At 47.0% G+C, this 26,068-nt stretch overlaps 1 protein-coding gene across 1 annotated transcript in view; it reads left to right on the forward strand.

The window, feature by feature from the left end:
- The window catches only part of ANKRD13A (ankyrin repeat domain 13A), a 464,307-nt gene that overhangs the window by 324,925 nt on the left and 113,314 nt on the right, over positions 1–26,068 (forward strand). Inside the window, exon 13 of the mRNA XM_086943131.1 lies at positions 8,821–8,984. Coding sequence (XP_086799257.1) covers positions 8,821–8,984 — 164 coding nt within the window. The remainder of the gene's footprint in view (positions 1–8,820; positions 8,985–26,068) is intronic.

A 26,068-nucleotide genomic window follows, 5' to 3' on the forward strand; every position in this document is an offset into this window, starting at 1 on the left:
CAACACAGTACTGCTCCTTTAAAACCTTACAGTGCCCTTACGCGCTTAAGGATGGGAGTATTAAGCAAGCTATTACCCAGAGTCCTTCCAATGTACAGTATCTACCAGTGACCCAGCAAACGTAAGATTTGCTCTCAAACCCTGAACGTAGGCGGTTGGCAAGGAAAACACCGCCCATTGGAGCCACCTACTATGATCCTTTACTTAACAGCCCCCCCCGGACGCTCCCACACACCCTGTAATACCTTCTTGTAGTACGGAACCTGTGCTCCTACTCAGTTTTAGTAATGAGGGCTGTAAATCACGAGGGAAACTGTCAGCCGTGCGCTGAGGGCAAGATCGGTGGCTCCCCTTTCTAAATTGAGCCGGACCTCGTGATGTGCACCATACAGATGCTGTTCCTCCCCACAAGGCGTGCCTTCTATGCCGGACTCACAAACTGCCTCGTGAACCGTATCTCGCTAAACAGAGGGGATACGAACCAAATGAGACCGGAGTTCAGCTAGTTGCAATGCTTTGCCGCCACTGAGCACTTTGCACCCCTATGCAGCCTTGATCCCCGGTACCCCCGCTCAAAGTCGATTACCCCCTGTGCTCCGCAATACTGTTTCACAATTAACTTTGGGCATGCGGCGTGAGAAAGGCCTACGGTAAACAACGCTCTATCTCACACATCAAATCGTCTGCCAAGCGGCCCCAGAGCGGTCCCGGCTTCTGCCTCTGGTACCTCGCCTTACCGTATATCTCCGCAACGCTACGCGTGCAACTCAGGTCAAGCAGCCCGCAACCGTGCCTAGTCCCCGACTCGACGATTATCGCAGATGCTCCGACTCCCAATCCTGCGACCTGCAGGGGAAATAAAAACCAAGACCCTCCAGCCGTCAGGATCCGATCCACCGCGGACCTGCTACCGTTCTTACTCCAGCGTACTCGAACCTGCGGGAACACAAATAAAAAAGATTATTCTGCCCCTGGATCGGGCGAGGGCACGTCTGTAAACCTGGGGAGCGAGGGACTAAGAGGTCGATTCCTGCGCTCCTCCAGCTTTTCTACTTGCGGGCAGACCAGTTCCAACTGGTCCGCCCACACCTAGCTCCGCCCAGTGACCCGGAAGCAGTTGGATTGCTTCCCGGATCACCTCGCTAAACGCACAAATCGGTGGTGGGGCGCCCCGGTCAGTCATCAGGATGCGGCCATAGGAACGCCCCCACCACCGAGAGAGCCGTGGAAGGGGAGGCTGGAACCCCGCCATACGTGCGGGGGCCAAGCGGCCCCCCCTTTCCTCAGCTGCGGGGGTGCTGGGAGATGATGTGTGACTGAGAGGGGAGAAACCATTCACATTAGGAGCAATAGCACTCCTAATGTGTGGCGGGCCAATCACCCATTGAAACCAAAATGCAAAAGTAGTGCCAAAACAATTGCTAAAAAATTGCTGCAGTGTAAGTAAACAGTAGTTGGCCGGAGCTCTCGGGGAGGGCTAAACTGCGAAAAGGGCATGACGGAGGCATGCCCTTGACACAAGGAGATCTTGTAAAATGGAGTGACGATGGTGCCAGCAAATGGGAAGGCTGTGGGCACGCTGGACCCTATGATGTAGATGCAGCATATCTCGGCTGTAGACAGTGCATGTGCGCCTTCTAGAGACAAGACCTAAAAAAGGGAGCATCATAGCTTTTCTTGTTAATTCATTGATACTAGGCATCTGCAGTGCGGCAACATTGGTGAACATGACACAATTTTACCAAACACTGTTGTGTTGACATTCAGGTATAAAATGAAACTGTTCAAGGTCAAACAGTTGTAAAACTCTTATTTAGTATAACTCCCTCTTCAAACCCTACTCCACACCGGGGAAGCACCACAGTGTAATCTGTGCACAGCATGTGAATCTAAAAGAGATTTCATACTTCAAAATGTAAATTTGGTTTTGCAGCTTGAAACTCTTATATATTCCCATGTGACCCACCCATCTCCCTGGTGAAAGAGGGAAGTAGATGCACAAATAAATAGAAAACGGAAGTCCCATATGGAAGCATTGTGGGCTTCTGTTTAACTTCATAGTGAGCCATACAATTCCACCCGAGTCGATGCCCATAAGAAGGAAAAAAACATCTTTTTTTTGTTTAAAAAGCTGATTATGAAAACTTCTGGACTTAACCTCTAGATGATAAAATTACTCAAAGCATGTGAATTTAGAAGAGTTTCAAAATGCAAAACCATACTTACAGGTTAATCTTTTCTCTATACGACACCATCCCTTTAATGACTTGCTATCCAGATGCCCTATCATGAGTTTGTTCTCTGAATTCATAAGCATCCCACCCTCCTTCCTGTCAAACCAGCAGTATAGCTTAGTGTGACTGTATGTGGATTAATTTTCAGTTTTTACCATCAGTAACGAATTGCCTGACTGACTCTGCAGTGCATCATGGAACAGTATAGCTTGTTGAATCCTTAGAGCAGGAATGTACAAAATCACTCACATGGAATCTTAGCATACGTGCATTGTTCCATGTTCCGTTAAATTCTTTAGCATATATTATTTTAGTAGAGCTTTTAGATTGCTTTGTTCTGGTAATTGTAATTTAGAATTGACAATTATTTTGAATTGCAGGTTTGGCTTTATTTTACATTTCTTATTAACAATAAAAAGTGCATGTGCTTGCACATGATATACTGTTAAAAAATATTGAGCAACTAATGATGCTAGAGACTATTATGTTCGAGGCATGTGTGTTGGTAAATACACATGCTTTGTATTCTCCTGCCATCTAGTGTTGGGTCCGGATGTGTGCGAGATGTTTTTCTTCTAAATCTTTTGAGTCACAAGGAAAAGTGAGTCCTCCTCTTGGTAATAGTGTGCATGGGCATCAACTCCATTGTTAGATTGGATTTTTTTTCGCCGTTGGATTCGGACGTGTATTACTGAGATTCGGTTCAAGACTGTTTCAGTCTCCTTTTAGTTTGTAATTCACCCTTTCTCTCAACGGTATTGTTATTGAACGCGTTCCCATCTTTGCATTTCGAAATCTGGAAAACTATTGCACGTTGGATTGATGTGCTCTAACAGCGGCCCTTCTGGCCTATCCCTTTCAGACCTATACCTTTCGGGCCTATCTTTCATCCCTTCGGCTCCTCTTTAGAATGCCCTGTTGGTGGAACTGACACGTTTCCGCTTTTGTCCCAGCTGCCATGCGAAGTATCCGCTGACCGACATTCATAAGGTCTGCAATTTGTGTTGATCTCCAACCACAAAGAAGAAGGCGATGAGGCCTGTTCATCATTTCAGTTGAAGAAAACTTTGAAACTGAAGGGCACGTCGCAAGAGAGGTCAACGATGTGCCGGACATCTACGGATAACAAAATGTCGAAGAGGAGGAGGAACTCAACAAGGAAGAGGCTTTTTCTGTTAATGACTCAGAATTCGAGATCGACCGCCAGATGCAAGACCTTCCACTGGGTCAGCGTACTAGGAGTACTGATGTCCCAGTCCTGCCACCAAAAAACAGTTGGCTCCAACTGAACATTAGTCTCCCGGGCCACCACTGCCATCAGGCCTGATCGGCACCAAAAAAACGAATCGGATGCCCCGCCCTCTGGCTTGGCCCCGAAACTCTACCCAAAGCCGACCACTTTGTTACTGAGCTGATCGGCTACATCCTCAGCACTGACCACTTTATACCCAAACAGAAATCCACCTTGCATCCGAAGAACTCCAGCTCAGCACTGAGATCTGACTTTGGTACTCCAGTGGAACCAATTCTCCACAAATTGCGGGAAAAACTTGATGCCTGCAGATACAAATCCACATACCGCCTCACACTGGGCGTATTTAGGCCAAAACTGTGGTTCCTGCGCCACTTCCATCCAAACGCCAACTCTTCTTCAAAGAGGCCATTGATCTGCCAGTGCCATCAAGAAATAGAGGACTGACAAGACCACCAGTCCCTTGCACCCTCTTACACCATCTTCTGCTCCACCTCCCCTCATCATTCTACCGGTGATCCATTAGACATCACTCCTCAGGGGTCCCGCATTCATTCCCAGGTGGGCACGGGACAGGAGATGATACTTTTGATGCACCACAGCTGATCTGATCCTTAGTTGGCTTGCGATATTGACCCTCCAGGGGACACTGATCCTGACCTGTACCCTGCTAGCCATTTCCTCCTGATGATCCAACCTCTTATTAGGAGCTCATTGGCAGGACTGCAATTTACCATCAGGTGGTGCTAAATAAGGAGCCTATAGAAGACGATTTCCTTTTCGAAGCCCTATCTACAACACATAGGGCAACACAATATCTCCCTAGAGTATGCTGCAACATACAGACAATCTTTTCAAAGATCCTGTGCGAGCTGGTATTATCCCTCCCAAAGTCGATTTTTAAAAAATACACCTCCACCTCTGATCCTATTCATACTAGGTAATAAATTCCACCTGACTCTCTTGTTGTCTCCAACGCCTATGAGAACACAAATTCCTAGGCTGCTAGTGATGCTCCACCTCCTGAGTAAGCTCATTGGTGCCTCTGGCAAAAGAGTAGCAGTGCTGTCTGCCAATTGCTGGTGCGTTGCTAACACCATGGGGTTATTGGCCAGATACGATAGTACCCACTGGGACGAAATGCAGCACCTCCTAGGGGAGCATAAAAAGAGAGGGCAAGAGCTTATAGCTGAAGTCAAACTTATTTTCAATACATCCATTAGGTGCGCCGTTGACTCTGCAGACACTGCTGCTAGGGGTATTAATAATGTGTCGCAATGCCTGGCTGCGCATATCTGGCTTTAAGCCAGAGATTCAATAAAGCCTGTTAAATGTCCCCTTTGATAAGGAACACCTTTTTGGCCCACAGGTTGACCAGGCTCTTGAGAAAATAAAGAACACAGAAGTTGCAAAGTCCATGGGTGTATTACAAACACTCCCCATTGCCCCTCCTATAGGGGGGCTCAAAAACAACATCTTCTGATGCCTCTTCCTCCTACCACCGAGATCAGAATCACCGCTCCTTTCCCAGAGGCAAATACAGGGACACATACAAGAGCAACAGCTCGAAGGGTAGAGCCAAAGCTGCTTCCGCACGTGGTGCAGCACCCACCACAAAGCAGTGACTCTCTTATCCTTCTCCCGATCATTCCATAACAGTCAGGGGCTGATTGCAACAGTTTCTCCCCACTTGGCAAGCCATAACAGTGGATCAGTGGATGTTGGATATTATCTAACATGGTTATTGTTTTAAGCTCATTACCACACCTCCAAACATTCCACCTCCTGCTCACAGGTTGTCTATGGAACACCAAACATTTCTCAAACTGGAATTTCATGCTCTTTTGCTCAAAGGAGCCATAGAACCCATCCCTCTTCAACATCAGGGGTCAGGGGTATACTCCCAGTACTTCCTAATCCCCAAGTAGGACAGGTCTTTGCCACCAATCTTAGATCTGTGGCCCTTAAATCATTACATCCTGTTAGAGCATTTCCATATAGTCACTCTTCAAGACATGATCCCACTTCTACAGCAAGGTGACTTTCTCTCAGCCCTAGATTTAAAGGACCCCTACGTTCATATTCCAGTACATCAGCACATCTCAAATACCTACGGTTTGTGAAAGCAGGCAAACATTACCAATTCAAAGTCCTCCCATCCGGGGTGTTTACCGCACCTTTAGTATTCACCAAATGCCTAGTATTGCTAGTAGTGGTAGCAGCACATTTACGCATACAAAATATCCATGTCTTCCCGTATGTCGACGACTGGTTATCAAAGCCAGTACTCTTCCACTGTGTCAACAATACACTCAAAGTACCAGCTACGCTTCACCATCAGTTTCCAAAAATCTTCATCCTTTATAGATTCATCCTTATCTGGGTGTTATCCTTATCACACAGGTTGGATTAGCCTATCCCAGTACAGTAAGAATCCAAAATTTCCAAAAGCTAATACCACAGTTCCAACCCAATCAACAATTGACAGTAAGAACTGTCATGCGCCTGTTGGGGATGATGGCATCATGCATCGCCACAGTGTCCCATGCAGGGTTACACATGCATCTGCTGCAGGAATGTCTAGCACAACAATGGTCTCAGTCACAGGGTCAGTAAGAGGATCTAGTGTTGATAGAAAGCCGCACTCATCGCTGTTAAAAGGGCAGCCTTTTGTCGACTCTATTCGCCACATCATTCTGACAACGGACGCATCACTTACAGGATGGGGTGCTCACTTACAGAATCTCACAGTCCAGGATCTCTGGGACACCAAACACCAGGGTCTCCACATCAACTACATAAGCTTTAAGCTGTTCACGTAGCATTGCAAGCCTTCCTACCTCACCTCATCGGCAAGGCTGTCTTAATCCGGATGGACAATATGACAAGCTTGTACTAAAACGGTGGAGACAAACTCTCTACAGTTATCATGCTTATCTCAGACCATTTGGAGTTAGGCCTGGTTCACAACATTCATCTCTTAGCAGACCACCTCCCAGGATTGGTCAGCGATTTTGCCGACCTCAGCAGGATGCGGCAAAAAGTCCACAACGGGGAATTCTACCTCAAAGTTCTCCTTCCTTACTTCCACAAGTCGGAGTTTCCACATATAGTTCTGTTCACAACCGCAGACAACACAACATGTCCAGACTTTGCCTCCAGGTTCCTACATCCACTATCCAAGGACAATGCTCTATGGATGAATTGGTCAGGGATATTTGCCTAAGTTTTTCTGCCTCTCCCTCTTCTTCCTTTTTCCGGTTCAGAAGCTCAGGCAAAACTTCCCTCACACTTATATCAGTAGCTCCTACATGGGTCCGATAGCCATGGTTCAAAACACGACTTGAACTCTCTGTTCCACACGAGAAGCTTCCCCTCAACCTAGACCTTCTCGCTGAGAACAATAGAGAAATCAGGCAAGCAAATCCCAGAGAACTCAGCTTAGCGATTTGGCTCCTGAGGTCATAGAATTCAATTATCTCAGTCTCCCACCTGACCATTCTCAAAGAAGCTACTAGAGTATGCTGTGCAGCTAAATGGAAAAGATTTGCTTGTTACTGTCATATTAGCAGTACCAATCCCTTTCATGCTACAACACAAAACATTGTTAGTTACCTTCTACATTTAGAACTCTCTGGCCTTGCGTTCCCTTCCATTTGATTACATCTCACTGCAGTGGCACCCATCTACAAAATAGGCAATACTTAGCTTTGCTTAAAGTACCAGTCATTAAAGCTTTTATGGAAGGCCTTAAGAGAGTGATTCCACCTCGAGGTCCACCTCCACCTATCTAGAATCTCAATATCATTCTCACAAGACTTATTTGTCCACTGTTTGAACTACTACATAATTGTGCCCTCCAATTCCAATGTGGAATGTCACTTTTTTAATTGCCATCACTTCACTTAGACGTGTTGGTGAGCTCCAGGCACTAACTTTAGTAGAACCCTTACTCCAGCTACACAGGGATAGGGTGGTTCACCTCACCAACCCAACGTTCTTTCCAAAGGTGGTCTCAACCTTTCACCTTAACCAATCACTTGAGTTACCTGTATTCTTTCATCAACCAGACTCCGTTATGGAAAGGACTCTTCATAAATTAGATGTTAAAAGATCAATGCTGTATTACATTGACAGAACTAAATACTTTCACTTGCTTTTTCGCATCTTCATAAAGGAAAGCCCATATCCAAATCAGGTATTGCCAGTTGGATAGTTAAATGCATCTAAACATGTTACGGCACAGCCAAAAAGACTTTACCAACGCCTCCTACAGCACACTCTACTTGCAAAATAATGGCTTTTGTAGGCAATATCCCACTAGCCGATATATGTAGAGCAGCTACATAGTCCTCACCACACACTTTCACTGAGCACTATTGTGTGGATGTCCAACCATGCCAACAAGCTAAAGTAGGTCAGGCCGTGCTATGTACACTTTTTCAAGCTCCAGCAACACCCACAGGTTAGCCACCGCTTGCAGAGAGCACTGGTTTACAGTCTATGTAAAGCATGTGTATCTACAGCCACACATTTACTTTAAACAGATTATGTAACTTACCATGTAAGCATCTGTTCTTGGCATGTACTGCTGTAGATTCACATGCGCTCACCCTCCTCCCCAGACACCTATGGCTGTTGCACTTCCTGTTTGCGTACGCATGGACATTTCTGTACTAACACTTTCTTACACTCCATTCTCACCTGTCTGCAGAAAACCAAGAGGAGGAGTCACTTTACCCTGTGACTCGAAAGACTTCTTAGAAGAAAAACACCTTTCACACATCCGGACCCAAAACTAGATGACTGACAGGAGTATCTAAAACATGTGAATCTACAGCACTACATGCCAAGAACAGATGCTTACAGGGTAACATAATCCTTCCATTACGGAAGATAAAAGCTTAGACCATACCACTTCGACCTACAGGAATGGGGATGTGTGACTAGATCCACTTTCTGAAGAGACACCTGCCCTCATTTTGAATGGGCCAGAATTTTGGTGTGGTAAAAACACCAGGATTTGGGTGTGTTAAAACCTCTTGTAGAAATACCAATACCACCTGAGTTTTCCTGGTATTCATGAGAGCAAACAAGCTACATCAGACTTTCCACACCAGATTACCACATTTTCTTCCTTTTTCGGACTGATTTTCCCTTAGGAAATTGTCTGTTTGCTCCCAAGTAGGAATTCCTCAGTTACTCAGAGCGAGGCCACCATCTTGCCAGACTTATCACCCACAATGATAAAAAGAAATGACTATGTTTCGTGGCATGTAGCTAGCATGCTACTTATTTCTCCCTTCACTAATGGTTTTTAAATTGCTATTTCAGATTCTTGTTCCTCTAAGTTTGAGGTTGATCAGTCTGTATTTGCCATACCCCCATCTTACCACATTCAGGAAAATGGAAGAAGTATGCACACTCGGGATGAGGAAGAAGATGAAATTATGCAGTTTGCTATACAACAGAGTTTGCTGGAAACCTCTAAGAGTCTAGTAAGTCTAAATGATTAGATGATGCTGTTGATTTTTTTTTTAATGTTCACTCAGCATTTTGTATAGTTTGCCACCAATACAAAACGTTACTTTTTAGTGCGCTTATAACATCTTTTTTTACAGTTATGAATTTCCTAAATATGCAGTCTGTTTGCTAAAAATACATTGCCATCATTACTTTCGCACAGGGAGAGTGGGAACTGCTCTTCTGGAATGAAAAGAATTGCCCAAGTAAGATTGACTTCCCAACAGTGGCTGTCCCAAAATAGACCGAAGCCTCCAGGGGCCAAAACGCAGCAGTTGTATGGAATTATAGGAATCCCAGAGCAGTAGGCAAACTGTTATAGTCCTTCTGACCCAGATAATGATGTCTATCGAAACACTGTTGTTGGAGTACCTCCCAAAAAGACAGAATCTACTTCAGGATACTTGGTGAGCATAGCCTTTGAGAGCCATCTCCATTGACATGCCACTCCTTTAGTATTTAAAAAACAACGCTCATAACCTAACTGCACAACCCAATTTGATCATGCTCAGCAAGGTCCCATATGGTGTTCTGCCAACCACAAAATGGCAAATTGGCAACTGCAGTAGAAGACATCGTCCTGCTGCCCCATTTGTCACTAATCATATTGGTTCTATTTTGCTCCTCCCCAGGTTAACTTGTCTGATGCCATGAATCAGGCAGCGTTCATTTCTCCTGGTTGGGAGCTGGTGATGGTTCAACTCTCGGAGTAGGAAGCTGGGGCTTGATCATCTAAAGATTTTCAGAATGCTAGCAAATAAAAAGCGCAGTCAATGGACAAGGGCAGTCTAGACTAAGTATGGCATGGTGCTCACAGGAGCAGCATGAAGTTACCGGGCGCTCTGTGTTGAAGTGAATAGTACAGTGGTGTCTGCTTTCTATTATTCTGCTGTAGTACATCTCAGCCTATGTTCTTTCCTTGGTCCTAAATCAGTGATATTAGAAAGAAGAGTAGGGGCTGAGGTATTGAGTACTTCTCTGTCCTCTTTAGCCACTGACAGACGCTTAGCTTGGTAGGGCAAACATAGATAGCCCTCAATAAACATAAACTAAAACTGTTAGTCACATAAGCTTAGTTAGAATTAAATGCAAACCATATCTATCACAGTTAACTAACATTGACAATGGCAATAGGACGGGCATTCATGTGTTATCAAATGTAAACACAGGCATACCCATGTGCACGTGTTCATGTATGTTGTGCTTGTATGCATTTTGTAGATTTAATCCAAAGCTATTTTTTTTGCAGTTCTTGTTGAGATAGTCACCAGTAGTTTATTAACAGATATCAGTAGGTTGACAGGCCAATAAAGTGAAAAACATATGGGGACATATGTATCAACACATTTTCCCATAGACACAGAATGGGTAAAACCCTTTGATACATTTGGCCCATGGTGTGAAAAAAAGATGGGCTGAGTCTGGTAAAAGCTCAGTGCGCCAAATGTAACGTTTAGGATAATGTTTGCATAGCACGCTTACATTTTATTTATTTTAAATGTTTTATATAGCGCTGGCTAGACCCGGAGGTATCAGAGCGCTTTACATGAGTATCAGACCATAATTGCAGGGTAAATGGTTACAAAGGTTAGACAGTTATTAGAGCCTGGCAACATAGTTGCAAGTAAGGTCGAGACAAACAAAAAGGACATAAACGTAAGGGAAAAAAACAGTCAAGGGGAGAGATTCCGGGGAGGAGGGGGTAAGAGATGGGGAAGTAGACAGAGAACGGAGGAGGGAAAGAGGAGGGGAGGGTGAGAGACACAGCATAGAAAGAGGAGGGGGAGGGTGACGGGACACAAACCAGTAGACGAGTCAACGCTGCGTCCAAATTCCAGTACGGTGTGATCCCAGGGGAAGTGGTATCATTTCCCCATCTCTGTTGCGAGAGGCTTCCTTAACGTAGTGGACTCTTTCAGAGGGATCTCTGAGACTCCAAGGCCTACATACTGGATCCTTCCCCAACAAGCATTTTCAATGCAATAGGTCTCGCATTAGGAAAGTTTTAGCTATTGGTATTGTAAATGACAATTTATTTATTCATGTGTTGGTTTTGAAAATAGCGAAAATAAAAGCTTTGTCATTTACAATGCCAATAGTTATAACTTTTGCAAATGTGACACCTATAGCATTTGTAATGCAATATGTGTTGTATTTACATGACTTAGATGTATTGCTATTACAAATAACAATGGCTTTTAATTTTTTTAAATAATTAATACTTAAATAAAAGTTATTGTAATTTGTAATGGCAATAGTTTAAACTTTTGTAAATAACTTTTGTGAAGATTATATCAGTGCATTTTATTGTGAAGAAAATCCAAGAACAGAAGTGAAATATTAATATCTTTTTGTGACATTTGTAATAAATCTTGAAACATTGAGAGAACATATTTGAACCAGTTGTTGTTGAATGGTTGCACAGATTGATGCTGTGGTGGCGACGAGTGATGCTGTGGTGTTCAGTGATGCTGTGGTAACGCATTGTGATGTTGTGGTGCCCCTGAGTGATGCTGTGGTGGTGCTGAGTGATGCTGTGGTTATGCAATAGATAGATAAAGTGAGTGCGATAGATAGAGGGAGGGCGATAGATAGAGGGAGGGCGATAGATAGATAGAGGGAGGGCGATAGATAGATAGAGGTACGGCGATAGATAGATAGAGGTACGGCGATAGATAGATAGGAGTGAGGGCGATAGATAGACAGATAGAGTGAGGGTGAAAGATAGACAGATAGAGTGAGGGCGATAGATAGAGTGAGGGCGATAGATAGAGTGAGGGCGATAGATAGAGTGAGGGCGATAGATAGATAGATAGATAGAGCGATAGGTAGGTAGAGTGAGGGCGAAAGATAGATAGAGTGAGGGCGAAAGATAGATAGAGTGAGGGCGAAAGATAGATAGAGTGAGGGCGATAGATAGAGTGAGGCCGATAGAGTGAGGCCGATAGAGTGAGGCCGATAGAGTGAGGCCGATAGAGTGAGGGCGATAGAGTGAGGGCGATAGAGTGAGGGCGATAGAGTGAGGGCGATAGAGTGAGGGCGATAGAGTGAGGGCGATAGAGTGAGGGCGATAGAGTGAGGGCGATAGAGTGAGGGCGATAGAGTGAGGGTGAGGGCGATAGAGTGAGGGTGGGGGCGATAGATAGGGTGGGGGCGATAGATAGGGTGGGGGCGATAGATAGGGTGGGGGCGATAGATAGGGTGGGGGCGATAGATAGGGTGGGGGCGATAGAGAGATAGATTGAGGGCGATAGAGAGATAGAGTGAGAGCGATAGAGAGATAGAGTGAGGGCGATAGATAGATAGAGTGAGGGCGATAGATAGATAGAGTGAGGGCGATAGAGTGAGGGCGAAAGATAGAGTGAGGGTGAAAGATAGAGTGAGGGCGATAGATAGATAGAGTGAGGGCGATAGATAGATAGAGTGAGAGCGATAGATAGATAGAGTGAGGGCGATAGATAGATAGAGTGAGGGCGATAGATAGATAGAGTGAGGGCGATAGATAGATAGAGTGAGGGCGATAGATAGAGTGAGGGCGATAGAGTGAGTGCGATAGATAGACAGATAGAGTGAAGGCGATAGAGTGAGGGTGAAAGATAGAGTGAGGGTGAAAGATAGATAGAGTGAGGGCATAGATAGATAGAGTGAGGGCGATAGATAGATAGAGTGAGGGCGATAGAGTGAATGCAATAGATAGACAGATAGAGTGAAGGCGATAGAGTGAGGGTGAAAGATAGAGTGAGGGCGAAAGATAGAGTGAGGGCGAAAGATAGGGTGAAAGATAGAGTGAGGGCGATAGATAGATAGAGTGAGGGCGATAGATAGATAGAGTGAGGGCGATAGATAGATAGAGTGAGGGCGATAGATAGATAGAGTGAGGGCGATAGATAGATAGAGTGAGGGCGATAGATAGAGTGAGGGCGATAGATAGATAGAGTGAGGGCATAGATAGATAGAGTGAGGGCATAGATAGATAGAGTGAGGGCATAGATAGATAGAGTGAGGGCATAGATAGATAGAGTGAGAGCAATAGATAGATAGGTAGATAGATAGATAGATAGATAGATAGATAGATAGATAGATAGAGTGAGGGCATAGATAGATAGATAGAGTGAGGGCATAGATAGATAGAGTGAGGGCATAGATAGATAGAGTGAGGGCATAGATAGATAGAGTGAGAGCAATAGATAGATAGGTAGATAGATAGATAGATAGATAGATAGATAGATAGATAGATAGAGTGAGGGCATAGATAGATAGATAGAGTGAGGGCATAGATAGATAGATAGAGTGAGGGCATAGATAGATAGATAGATAGAGCGATAGGTAGATAGAGTGAGGGCGAACGATAGATAGAGTGAGGGCGATAGATAGAGTGAGGGCGATAGATAGAGTGAGGGCGATAGAGTGAGGGCGATAGATAGAGTGAGGGCGATAGATAGATAGATAGATAGAGCGATAGGTAGATAGAGTGAGGGCGAAAGATAGATAGAGTGAGGGCGAAAGATAGATAGAGTGAGGGCGAAAGATAGATAGAGTGAGGGCGATAGATAGAGTGAGGCCGATAAGAGTGAGGCCGATAAGAGTGAGGCCGATAAGAGTGAGGCCGATAGAGTGAGGCCGATAGAGTGAGGCCGATAGAGTGATGCCGATAGCGTGAGGCCGATAGAGAGATAGAGTGAGGGCGATATATAGATAGAGTGAGGGCGATATATAGATAGAGTGAGGGTGATAGATAGAGTGAGGGCGATAGATAAAGTGAGGGCGATAGATAGACAGAGTGAGGGCGATAGATAGACAGATAGAGTGAGGGCGATAGACAGACAGATAGAGTGAGGGCGATAGATAGACAGATAGAGTGAGGGCGATAGATAGACAGAGTGAGGGCGATGGATAGAGTGAGGGCGATGGATAGAGTGAGGGCGATGGATAGATAGAGTGAGGGCGATGGATAGATAGAGTGAGGGCGATGGATAGATAGAGTGAGGGCGATGGATAGATAGAGTGAGGGCGATGGATAGATAGAGTGAGGGCGATGGATAGATAGAGTTGAGGTTCCGTGGCGATTCGAACCCGTGTTTTCGACATCGTCGTAAACCCATAATTTTGGTACCAGTGAACCGTAAATGATCCATTTAGTATATCCTGGTGTTTTCGCTATGCTGCGAGCAAGAGTACTCCTGTTATGAGCACATTTCCGGTACACCGATGGCATCCATTTTAGATTATGGCATCCATCTTGTTTTTCTTGCCCTCACATAGTCAATGGACATACAGTGACCTCTGATCAATTCATTACACTCAAAGGACACGTAGGCTTTAGCCGGCGATTCACCTTGTCGATGACACGTACACCTTAAGTCAGAAACTCTGTGGCCGCATGACTCGGCAGAAGCTGCCTCCTCTGCCTGAGGCCAGTCCTGCTATACTGGTTCTTGTGTACGTTGGCCTGATCATGATTAGGTGGCCGAAGTCGGTAACCTTGCCCATTTACGACCCACAAACATCTCTTATCCTGTTTTTCTATCTTCTACACCTGGCTCTGCTCCTTTCCTTCAGGGCCTTTATTAGGGGGAGGCAACGAAATTTACGATGAGGCGGTCCGGCTCTTGAATGAGAAGATGACATGGGATTATGATCGAACAGTGGGAACCTCTCATTCGTAATGTTTGAACATCAGAAATTTGTTGACAATTCCTGTTTGACGCCAAATATTTATTGTTTAGGATACAAAGCATAAAGAAATGTACTAGCACGTGAAGAATGTTGCCTGCAGCTAAAAACTCTGTATTTAAGGAGCAACTCACTCAGTGCAAATCAAACAGGCTCCTAGAATCTGCCCGTGTGTAGTTTCTGTGACTTCTGTATCCCTGCAGTAATAAACCTTTGGTCTCTGACGCCACCATCGAGAAGCCCGTGTTTCTGTTTATTTGTGCACCGAGACAGGTAGAACTCAGGGGTCTTCGGGTGTTGTCCCTGACACCTCTGGACCTTAGTTCGGTCCAGAACTCCAGAGTGAGGGCGATGGATAGATAGAGTGAGGGCGATAGATAGATAGAGTGAGGGCGATAGATAGATAGAGTGAGGGCGATAGATAGATAGAGTGAGGGCGATAGATAGATAGAGTGAGGGTGAAAGATAGATAGAGTGAGGGCGAAAGATAGATAGAGTGAGGGCGAAAGATAGATAGAGTGAGGGCGAAAGATAGATAGAGTGAGGGCGATAGATAGAGTGAGGCCGATCGAGTGAGGCCGATCGAGTGAGGCCGATCGAGTGAGGCCGATCGAGTGAGGCCGATCGAGTGAGGCCGATCGAGTGAGGCCGATAGAGTGAGGCCGATAGAGTGAGGCCGATAGAGTGAGGCCGATAGAGTGAGGCCGATAGAGTGAGGGCGATAGAGTGAGGGCGATAGAGTGAGGGCGATAGATAGATAGATAGATAGATAGATAGATAGATAGATAGAGCAATAGGTAGATAGAGTGAGGGCGAAAGATAGATAGAGTGAGGGCGATAGATAGATAGAGTGTGGGCGATAGATAGATAGATAGAGTGAGGGCGATAGATAGATAGATAGATAGAGCAATAGGTAGATAGAGTGAGGGCGAAAGATAGATAGAGTGTGGGCGATAGATAGATAGAGTGAGGGCGATAGATAGAGTGAGGGCGATAGATAGAGTGAGGGCGATAGATAGAGTGAGGGCGATAGATAGAGTGAGGGCGATAGAAAGATAGATAGATAGAGCAATAGGTAGATAGAGTGAGGGCGAAAGATAGATAGAGTGAGGGCGATAGATAGATAGAGTGAGGGCGATAGATAGATAGAGTGAGGGCGATAGATAGAGTGGGGCATAGATAGATAGAGTGAGGGCATAGATAGATAGAGTGAGGGTGATAGATAGATAGAGTGAGGGCATAGATAGATAGATAGATAGATAGAGCAATAGGTAGATAGAGTGAGGGCGAAAGATAGATAGAGTGAGGGCGATAGATAGATAGAGTGAGGGCGATAGATAGATAGAGTGAGGGCGATAGATAGATAGAGTGAGGGCGATAGATAGATAGAGTGAGGGCGATAGATAGATTGAGGGCGATAGATATAGTGAGGGCGATAGATAGATAGAGTGAGGGCGATAGATAGATAGAGTGGGGGCGATAGATAGAGTGGGGGCGATAGATAAAGTGGGGGCGATAGATAGAGTGGGGGCGATAGATAAAGTGGGGGCGATAGATAGAGTGGGGGCGATAGATAGAGTGGGGGCGATAGAGTGGGGGCGATAGATAGATAAGAGTGAGGGCATAGATAGATAAGAGTGAGGGCATAGATAGATAAGAGTGAGGGCATAGAGAGAGTGAGAGCGATAGGTAGATAGAGTGAGGGCGAAAGATAGCTAGATTGAGGGCGATAGCGAGAAAGAGTGAGGGCGATAGATAGATAGGTAGAGTGAGGGCATAGATAGATAGATAGATAGATAGATAGATAGATAGATAGATAGATAGATAGATAGATAGATAGAGTGAGGGCATAGATAGATAGATAGATAGAGTGGGGGCGATAGATAGAGTGGGGGCGATAGATAGAGTGGGGGCGATAGATAGAGTGGGGGCGATAGATAGATAGAGTGGGGGCATAGATAGATAGAGTGGGGGCATAGATAGATAGAGTGGGGGCATAGATAGATAGAGTGAGGACATAGATAGATAGAGTGGGGACATAGATAGATAGAGTGAGGGCATAGATAGATAGTGAGGGCATCGATAGATAGAGTGAGGGCATAGATAGATAGAGTGAGGGCATAGATAGATAGAGTGAGGGCATAGATAGATAGAGTGAGGGCGATAGAGATAGAGTGAGGGCGATAGAGATAGAGTGAGGGCGATAGATAGATAGGTATAGTGAGGGCGATAGATAGGTATAGTGAGGGCAATAGATAGATAGGTAGAGTGAGGGCAATAGATAGATAGGTAGAGTGAGGGCGATAGATAGATAGATAGATAGATAGATAGATAGATAGATAGATAGATAGATAGATAGATAGATAGATAGTGTGAGGGCATAGATAGATAGATAGATAGATAGATAGATAGATAGATAGATAGATAGATAGAGCGATAGGTAGATAGAGTGAGGGAGAAAGATAGATAGAGTGAATGAATGAATGAATGAAGTGGAATTTGTAACGCGCAACTATGCCCAATGGGCGTCAAGGCGCCTAACTCAAACAACTAGCTGAGGGCAGTCAGATACAGGACCTTACTGATATGCTTTAGTGAAACACCAGGTTTTCAACGCTTTCCTGAAGAGATCAAGTGAAGGCTGTGATTTGATCTCCAGGGGAAGTGTGTTCCATGACTGGGGTGCCAGAATGGAGAAGGCCTTGCTCCCCCATCTAGCCTTCTTAGCGCGTGGGACTACCAGTTGGTTTAGCTCTAGAGAGCGTAAACATCTGTTCGGGACATACCTAGTGAGCAAGGATCCCAGGGCATCAGCCGGGCCTGCCATCAGGGCACTATACGTGAGGCAGAGAAGTTTGAACGAAACTCTGGAGGGAATAGGGAGCCAATGGAGATTCTTCCTAGCCAAGGTCACAGAGGACAGCCAAGGCAGGGCCAAAACAAAACGCCCTGCCGCATTCTGTGCAACCTGCAGGCGCTGCAGAAGGCCCTTGTTGGCCCCGGCATAGAGTGAATTACAATAGTCGAGCCTTGAGCCAACAAGAGCGATCACAACCTGCTTACGTGCCTGTGGGGAAAGATAGTGGACGATTCTTTTCAGAGTCCTGATGACACCCCAGCAGGTGGCCACCGTCCTATTGACCTGGAGTTCCATGGAGAGCCGGGTGTCAAAGATGACGCCTAGGTTCCTAGCAGATTGTGTAGGAGTGGGGCAGATGCCTAAAGATGGGGGCCACCACTCACCTGACCACATGCCCTGGTCTTTGCCAAAGACCAGGACCTCTGTCTTGTCACCGTTCAACTTTAGGGAGTTGAAAATCATCCACTCTGCAACAAGTTGCATGCAGGACCTAAAGTTGGACGCAGTGACATTCCCAGAGTGGGTCAGGGACACCATAATCTGCGTGTCGTCGGTGTACGACACTACCTCCATCCCCTGGGATCTTACTAGTCTTGCAAGGGGGGCCACGTAGATATTAAACAGGGTCAGACTCAATGCCGACCCCTGTGGCACCCCGCATTGCAAAGACTTAGTAGGGGAGAGGTAATCTCCAAGCATTACACGCTGCTCTCGTTGATGTAGAAAAGAGCTCAGGAGACTGAGGGCCGGTCCTGCTACCCCTGCCTCCCTTAACCTAGATGTTAAAGTACAGGGAGACAGGGTATCGAATGCTGCTGTAAGGTCCAGCAGTACTAGCATGGTGGTTTGACCCAGATCTACTTTCCGGCGGATATTATCCGTGACTTTAGTCAAAGCAGATTCCGTGCCTTGAAGCTTTCTAAAGCCATGTTGGGACCCATCCAAAAACCCTGAGGCATCCAGGAAGTTGGAAAGAGTGAGGGCGAAAGATAGATAGAGTGAGGGCGAAAGATAGATAGAGTGAGGGTGATAGCTAGATAGAGTGAGGGCGATAGATAGAGTGAGGGCGATAGATAGAGTGAGGGCGATAGATAGAGTGAGGGCGATAGATAGAGTGAGGGCGATAGATAGAGTGAGGGCGATAGATGGATAGAGTGAGGGCGATGGATAGAGTGAGGGCGATGGATAGAGTGAGGGCATTGATAGATAGAGTGAGGGCATTGATAGATAGAGTGAGGGCATTGATAGATAGAGTGAGGGCATTGATAGATAGAGTGAGGGCATAGATAGATAGATAGAGTGGAGGCATAAATAGATAGAGTGAGAGCAATAGATAGAGTGGGGGCGATGGATAGATAGAGTGGGGGCGATGGATAGATAGATAGATAGATAGAGTGAGGGCATAGATAGATAGATAGATAGATAGAGCAATAGGTAGATAGAGTGAGGGCGAAAGATAGAGTGAGGAAGATAGATAGAGTGGGGGCGATAGATAGAGTGGGGGCGATAGATAGAGTGGGGGCGATAGAGTGGGGGCATAGATAGATAGAGTGAGGACATAGATAGATAGAGTGGGGGCATAGATAGATAGAGTGGGGACATAGATAGATAGAGTGAGGGCATAGATAGATAGTGAGGGCATCGATAGATAGAGTGAGGGCATAGATAGATAGAGTGAGGGCGATAGATAGAGTGGGGGCGATAGATAAAGTGGGGGCGATAGATAGAGTGGGGGCGATAGATAAAGTGGGGGCGATAGATAGAGTGGGGGCGATAGATAGAGTGGGGGCGATAGATAGAGTGGGGGCGATAGATAGAGTGAGGGCGATAGAGATAGAGTGAGGGCGATAGAGATAGAGTGAGGGCGATAGATAGATAGGTATAGTGAGGGCGATAGATAGGTATAGTGAGGGCAATAGATAGATAGGTAGAGTGAGGGCAATAGATAGATAGGTAGAGTGAGGGCGATAGATAGAGTGGGGGCGATAGATAGAGTGGGGGCGATAGATAGAGTGGGGGCGATAGATAGAGTGGGGGCGATAGATAGAGTGGGGGCGATAGATAGAGTGGGGGCGATAGATAGAGTGGGGGCGATAGATAGAGTGAGGGCGATAGATAGAGTGGGGGCGATAGATAGAGTGGGGGCGATAGATAGAGTGGGGGCGATAGATAGAGTGAGGGCGATAGATAGAGTGAGGGCGATAGATAGAGTGAGGGCGATAGATAGAGTGAGGGCAATAGATAGAGTGAGGGCGATAGAGTGAGGGAGATAGATAGAGTGCGATAGATAGAGTGCGATAGATAGAGTGAGGGCGATAGATAGAGTGAGGGCGATAGATAGAGTGAGGGCGATAGATAGAGTGAGGGCGATAGATAGAGTGGGGGCGATAGATAGAGTGGGGGCGATAGATAGAGTGGGGGCGATAGATAGAGTGGGGGCGATAGATAGAGTGGGGGCGATAGATAGAGTGAGGGCGATAGATAGAGTGAGGGCGATAGATAGAGTGAGGGCGATAGATAGAGTGAGGGCGATAGATAGAGTGAGGGCGATAGATAGAGTGAGGGCGATAGATAGAGTGAGGGCGATACATAGAGTGAGGGCGATACATAGAGTGAGGGCGATAGATAGAGTGAGGGCGATAGATAGAGTGAGGGCGATAGATAGAGTGAGGGCGATAGATAGAGTGAGGGCGATAGATAGAGTGAGGGCGATAGATAGAGTGAGGGCGATACATAGAGTGAGGGCGATACATAGAGTGAGGGCGATAGATAGAGTGAGGGCGATAGATAGAGTGAGGGCGATAGAGTGGTGGCGATAGATAGCTAGAGTGAGGGCGATAGAGATAGAGTGAGGGCGATAGATAGAGTGAGGGCGATAGATAGAGTGAGGGCGATAGATAGATAGAGTGAGGGCGATAGATAGATAGAGTGAGGGCGATAGATAGATAGAGTGAGGGCGATAGATAGATAGAGTGAGGGCGATTGATAGATAGAGTGAGGGCGATTGATAGATAGAGTGAGGGCGATTGATAGATGGTTGTGTGTGTGGATGTGTGTGTGTGGTTGTATGTTTGTGATTGTGTGTGTGGTTGTGTGTGGGGTTGTCTGTGGGGTTGTGTGTGTGGGTTGTGTGAGAGGTTGTGTGTTGGATTGTGTGTGTTTTTGTGTTGTGTTTGGGGTTGTGTGTGGGGTTGTGTGTGCTTGTGGCTGTGTGCGTGTGGTTGGTTGTGTGCTTGTGGTTGTGTGTGTGTGTAGTTGTGTGTGTGGGGGTCGTGTGTGTGTATGGTGTTGTGTGTGTGTGGGGTTGTGTGTGTGGGTGGGATGTGTGTGGGAGGGTTGTGTGTGTGAGGGTTTGTGTGGGGGGGATTTGTGTGTGTGGGGGTGAGTGTGAGGTGTGTCAGTGTTGGGTTGTGTGTGGGGAGTTGTGTGTGGGGTTGTGTGTGCTGCTGAGCCGGGGTAGCAGATTGTAGAGACCTGGAGACATGCTGTGCTGAGCAAGGGACCGAAAGAGCAAAGAAAGCGTGGCGGCTGTGAATCGGGCGTCACCCTGCACATCCCCAAAAAGTCTTAATAATAAAAAATAACATTGCAGGACGTGTGCGCAGTAAGTGTGGCGGCCGTGAAGCGGGGGCTAAATGTAATTCTTGCCTGTATTCAGACATTCATTCACCTGCACATGTAATCACAGCATGCCCTAATCAATCTTGCTAAAGGCACACTTTCAGAGCAAAATACAACACAGCCCGGATTAAAACGGGACCACAAAACAAACGGAAAGGGTGCATGAATGCTTTATGAAGCACAAAGTATATCTAAACGGAACTTCTAGAGAAACACAGATGCTCTTCGTAATGACTTTCCAAAAGTTCAAGTTCAGGGATTTATATAGCGCACTACTCACCCAGAGGGTCTCAAGGCGCTTGGGGAAGAGGGGTTCAATTTTTGTCGAATAGCCAGGTTTTAAGTTCTTTTCTGAAGGAGATGTGGTCTTCAGTAAGGCGGAAGTGAGTGGGGAGTGAGTTCCAGGTCTTGGCCGCCAGGAAGGAGAAGGATCTGCCACCCATAGTGGATTTTCGGATGCGCCGGACTGCGGCGAGGGCTTGATTGGACGATCTAAGTTGGCGGGTGGGTGTGTAGAAGGACAGTCGAGTGTTGAGGCATTCGGGTCCTAGTTTGTAGAGGGCCTTGTGTGCGTGGGTGAGAAGACGGAATGTAATTCTCTTGTTGACGGGAAGCCAGTGGAGGTCTTTTAGGTGTCCGGTGATGTGATCTTGGCGAGGGATGTCCAATATGAGTCTCGCTGATGCGTTTTGGATGCGTTGGAGTTTTTTCTGTAATTTTGCTGTGATTCCAGCGTATAGTGTGTTACCATAATCCAGTCGACTCGTGACCAGTGCGTGGGTGACAGTCTTTCTTGTTTCGAGGGGGATCCAGCGGAAGATCTTTTTGAGAATACGAAGTATGTTGAAGCAGGAGGATGAGACTGCGTTAACTTGTCTGGACATCGAGAGAGAGGAGTCTTCGGATGAAGCCCAGGTTGCGTGCGTGGTCTGTGGGTGTGGGTGCTGTGCCCAGAGTGGAAGGCCACCAAGAGTCGTCCCAGGCAGAGGGGGAGGATCCAAGGATGAGCACCTCCGTTTTGTCTGAGTTGAGTTTTAGGCGGCTATGTTTCATCCATTCGGCTACTTCTTTCATGCCTTCGTGAACATTGGTTTTGGCGGTGTTAGGGTCTTTGGTGAGGGAAAGGATTAACTGGGTGTCGTCGGCGTAAGAGATGATGTTAAGGTTGTGTTGACGCGCGATGGAGGCGAGTGGACTCATGTAAACGTTGAAGAGGGTGGGACTGAGTGATGATCCTTGTGGTACTCCACAGATGACTTCAGTGGCCTCTGAGTTGAATGGGGAAAGTCGGACTCTTTGAGTTCTCCCGGCGAGGAATGAGATGATCCAGTCCAAGGCTTTTCCTTGTATGCCGATGTTGCTGAGGCATTGTATAAGGGTGCTGTGGCAGACTGTGTCGAAAGCGGCCGAGAGGTCGAGTAGAATGAGGGCCGCTGTTTCTCCGTTATCCAGTAGTGTTCTGATGTCGTCTGTTGCTGCAATGAGGGCGGTTTCAGTGCTGTGTTTGGCTCGAAATCCGGACTGAGAGGGATCGAGGGAGTTGTTGGATTCAAGGAAGGCGGCGAGTTGGCTGTTGACTGCTTTCTCAATGACTTTGGCGGGGAAGGGGAGGAGGGATATGGGTCGGTAGTTTTTAAGTTCAGAGGAGTCTGCTGTGGGTTTCTTCAAGAGGGCGCTGAGTTCGGCGTGTTTCCAGCTTTCTGGGAAGGTGTCAGAGTTGAACGAGCAGTTGATGACATCACGGAGATGGGGTGCGATGATGGAGTCAGCTTTGTTGAAGATGTGGTGGGGGCAGGGGTCGGTTGGCGAGCCAGAGTGGATTGAGTTCATTAGGCGGATGGTGTCTTCGGTGGTGATTGGGTTCCAGGCGCTGAGGTTGTTAGTTGGCGGTGTGGGATCTGAGGAGGGTGGGGAGGGTTGTTCGCAGGGAGTGTTCTCGAAGCTGTTGTGAATGTCGGCAATTTTGTTGTAGAAGAAGGAGGTTAACGCATTGCAGAGGTCTTGGGAGGGAGTGATGTCGTTAAATGCTGCGGCGGGGTTGGTGAATTCTTTGACGATGTTGAAAAGTTCCTTGCTGTTGTGGTCGTTGTTGTCGAGACGATCCTTGAAATCTGATTTCTTGGTGGATCGAATCAGTTGGTGGTGTTTGCGGGTGGCCGCCTTGAGGGTGGCCATGTTGTCGGTGGTTGGGTTTTTTCTCCATGTTTTCTCTAGGGTGCGGCATAGCTTCTTGGATTTTTTAAGGTCATCATTGAACCAGGGAGCCTTTTTGCTGTCTGAATTGATCTGGTGTTTTTTCAGGGGTGCTAATTCGTATGCGCTGTGGGTGATCCATTGCTTGAGTTTGGTGGCCGCTTGGTTTGGGTCCAATGAGAGGGTGGGAGGGTTTTGGTTGAGTGATGTGAGGAGTTGGTCGGAGGTGATTTTGTTCCAGTTTCTCTGAGGAATAGGTTGTGGGCGGTTGTGGGTCAAGGTGGTTTTGTAGCTGAAGTGAACACAGCTGTGGTCCGTCCAATGGAGAGCTGTGGTGCGGTCGAAGGAAATGTGCTTGCTGGAGGTGAAGATAGGGTCGAGCGTGTGCCCGGCTACATGGGTGGGGGTGTCCACAAGTTGTTTGAGTCCGAGATTGGCCAGGTTGTCCAGAAGGGAGTTGGTGTTGCTGTCATGTTTGTTTTGAAGGTGGAAGTTGAGGTCTCCTAATAGAATGTAGTTCTCGGAGGCGAGGGCATGTGGGCTGACGAAGTCAGTGATGTCATCGCTGAATTGAGTGCGGGTTCCTGGAGGCCTGTAGATGAGGGTGCCTCTAAGTGTGGTCCTAGGGTCGGTGTGGATCTGGAAGTGGAGATGTTCGGCGGTTGCAAGATTATCGTCGATGCTGGTCATGATTTTGATGGTGTTCCTGTGGATGATGGCGATGCCTCCTCCTGTTTGGTTGGTGCGGTCTTTTCAGATGATCTTGTAAGCGTTCGGTATGGCTATAGCGATGTCGGGTGCTGATGATGCGTTCATCCATGTTTCTGTAAGGAAGGCGATGTCCGGTGACGCAGTGTCGAGTAGGTCCCAGAGTTCAGTTGCGTGTCTGTGGACCGAGCGGGTGTTCAGCAGGATGCACTTCAGTTGGTTAGAGTCGGAGCAGTGTTTGGAGGAAGGGAATTTGGTGAGGGTCCTGAAGCAGGTGAACTTGCAGGTGTGACAGGCGAATGGGCCGTGGGTACGTCCTGGGGTGGCTTCGCAGCATTGTGGTGTGCGTCCAGGGTTGAGGGCGAGGAGAGTTGCGGCATCATATGTGAGTCTAGTTATGAGAATTATTATTATTATTATGTTTCTTATATAGCGCCTGAATCGACCCCCGAAGGGGTATCTCCGCGCTTGCCTTGGGAACCCGTCCTGGCTTTTCCCTGTGAGATAGACCCTACAGGGCATCCCCAAGGTGAAAGCCAGGCATCCCGCCGCGGGGGGCCGTTGTGGAGATTAAGCAAGCTTAATGCCCAGAGTTTCAGAGTGTGAACACATGATTAGGTCAGGCACCGAAGCGAGAATTATCGAGTCCATGGACATTTGAGCTCAAGACCCTGCGTCTGGAATTGAACCCTGGTCCCGGGTCTGAGCTCTGCTTCAGGGTCTGCCTGCTCTAACCAGTGAGCCACACTTCTCCACAAGCCTCGGTATTAAGAAAAAAACAGGGGGGGGGGAATGGCTAGCCACCAAGGAAGATCGCCACATGAGTGATGAGCTCCAGCAGCTGGCCCCGTGCAGATGGTATCCTGCTGTCCTGACCGGGTGCTGCTGAGCCCGGGTAGCAGATTGTAGAGACCTGGAGACATGCTGTGCTGAACAAGGGGCCGAAAGACCAAAGAAAACGTGGCTATTGTGAATTGGGCGTCACCCTGCACATCCCCAAAATGTCTTAATATTTAAAAATAACATTGTAGGACGTGTGCGCAGGAAGTGTGGCGGCCGTGAAGCGGGTGCCGCACTGAGCATCCTCAAAAAGTCGAAATAAATGAAAATAACATCTTGTCAAGTGTGTGCATAAATTAAAAGAACATTGCTTCCATAAAGTGTGTGCCATGAGGGAAGTGTGCTATTACATTTAAGTGTGGAGGCTGTGAAGCGTGCGCCAGGCTCAGGGGGATGTGCTGGGGAAGTGGGAAGGATAAAAGGCGAGAATTGTGGCGGGAGCGGGGGAGCGCATTCCTTTGAAGTATGATGCCGAGGCCGATGGTGTTAGATGTGCACGCGCCTGGCTCACATGAACTGTACGCGATCCGCAGCTAGGTAGACATTTCGGACCGCTTACTAGAATCTCGACAAACAAGCATTGCTAAAGCAATGCTGTAGGTCGAGACCTAAAAAAGGGAAGAGGGAGTGCTTTGGCAAGGGGTGCCATACCATACCTCAACTGTGAGTGGCTCCCTTGGCGCTGTGGACTCTCTCAGCAGGTACGCTGAGTCTCCAGCATATATATATTGGATCTATCCCCAACAAGGGAGGAAGAGGTGCTTAGTCAAAGGGCACAAAAGGACATTGGGCTAGGCAGTGTAGCAGGCAAGGGGAAAGATTCAGGTGAGGGGATAGGAGCAAAGGAAGTAGACAAAGAACTAAAGAGTACTAAATGGGAACAGATAGATAGGAGGCAATGAAAAAGCAGAGTTACAGAAATACGATGAGGGGGGGAGTGGGCGAGACAGTCAGGACGCCGGTCAAAGTGCTGCGCTGATTTTACTCGACCTTAGCACAGCCTTTGATACGGTCTCCCACTCTATCCTGCTAAAACGCCTCGAAGCCATAGGTATCAAAGACCTTGCCCTAGAGTGGTTCCGATCGTTCCTGACAGACAGATCTTTCCGGGTCTCTGCCCCCCCATTTATCTCCCAGCCTCACCTCATAGAGCAAGGCGTCCCC

Source organism: Lissotriton vulgaris, chromosome 11 (genome assembly GCF_964263255.1).
Source record: "Lissotriton vulgaris chromosome 11, aLisVul1.2, whole genome shotgun sequence".
NCBI classification, from domain to species: domain Eukaryota; kingdom Metazoa; phylum Chordata; class Amphibia; order Caudata; family Salamandridae; genus Lissotriton; species Lissotriton vulgaris.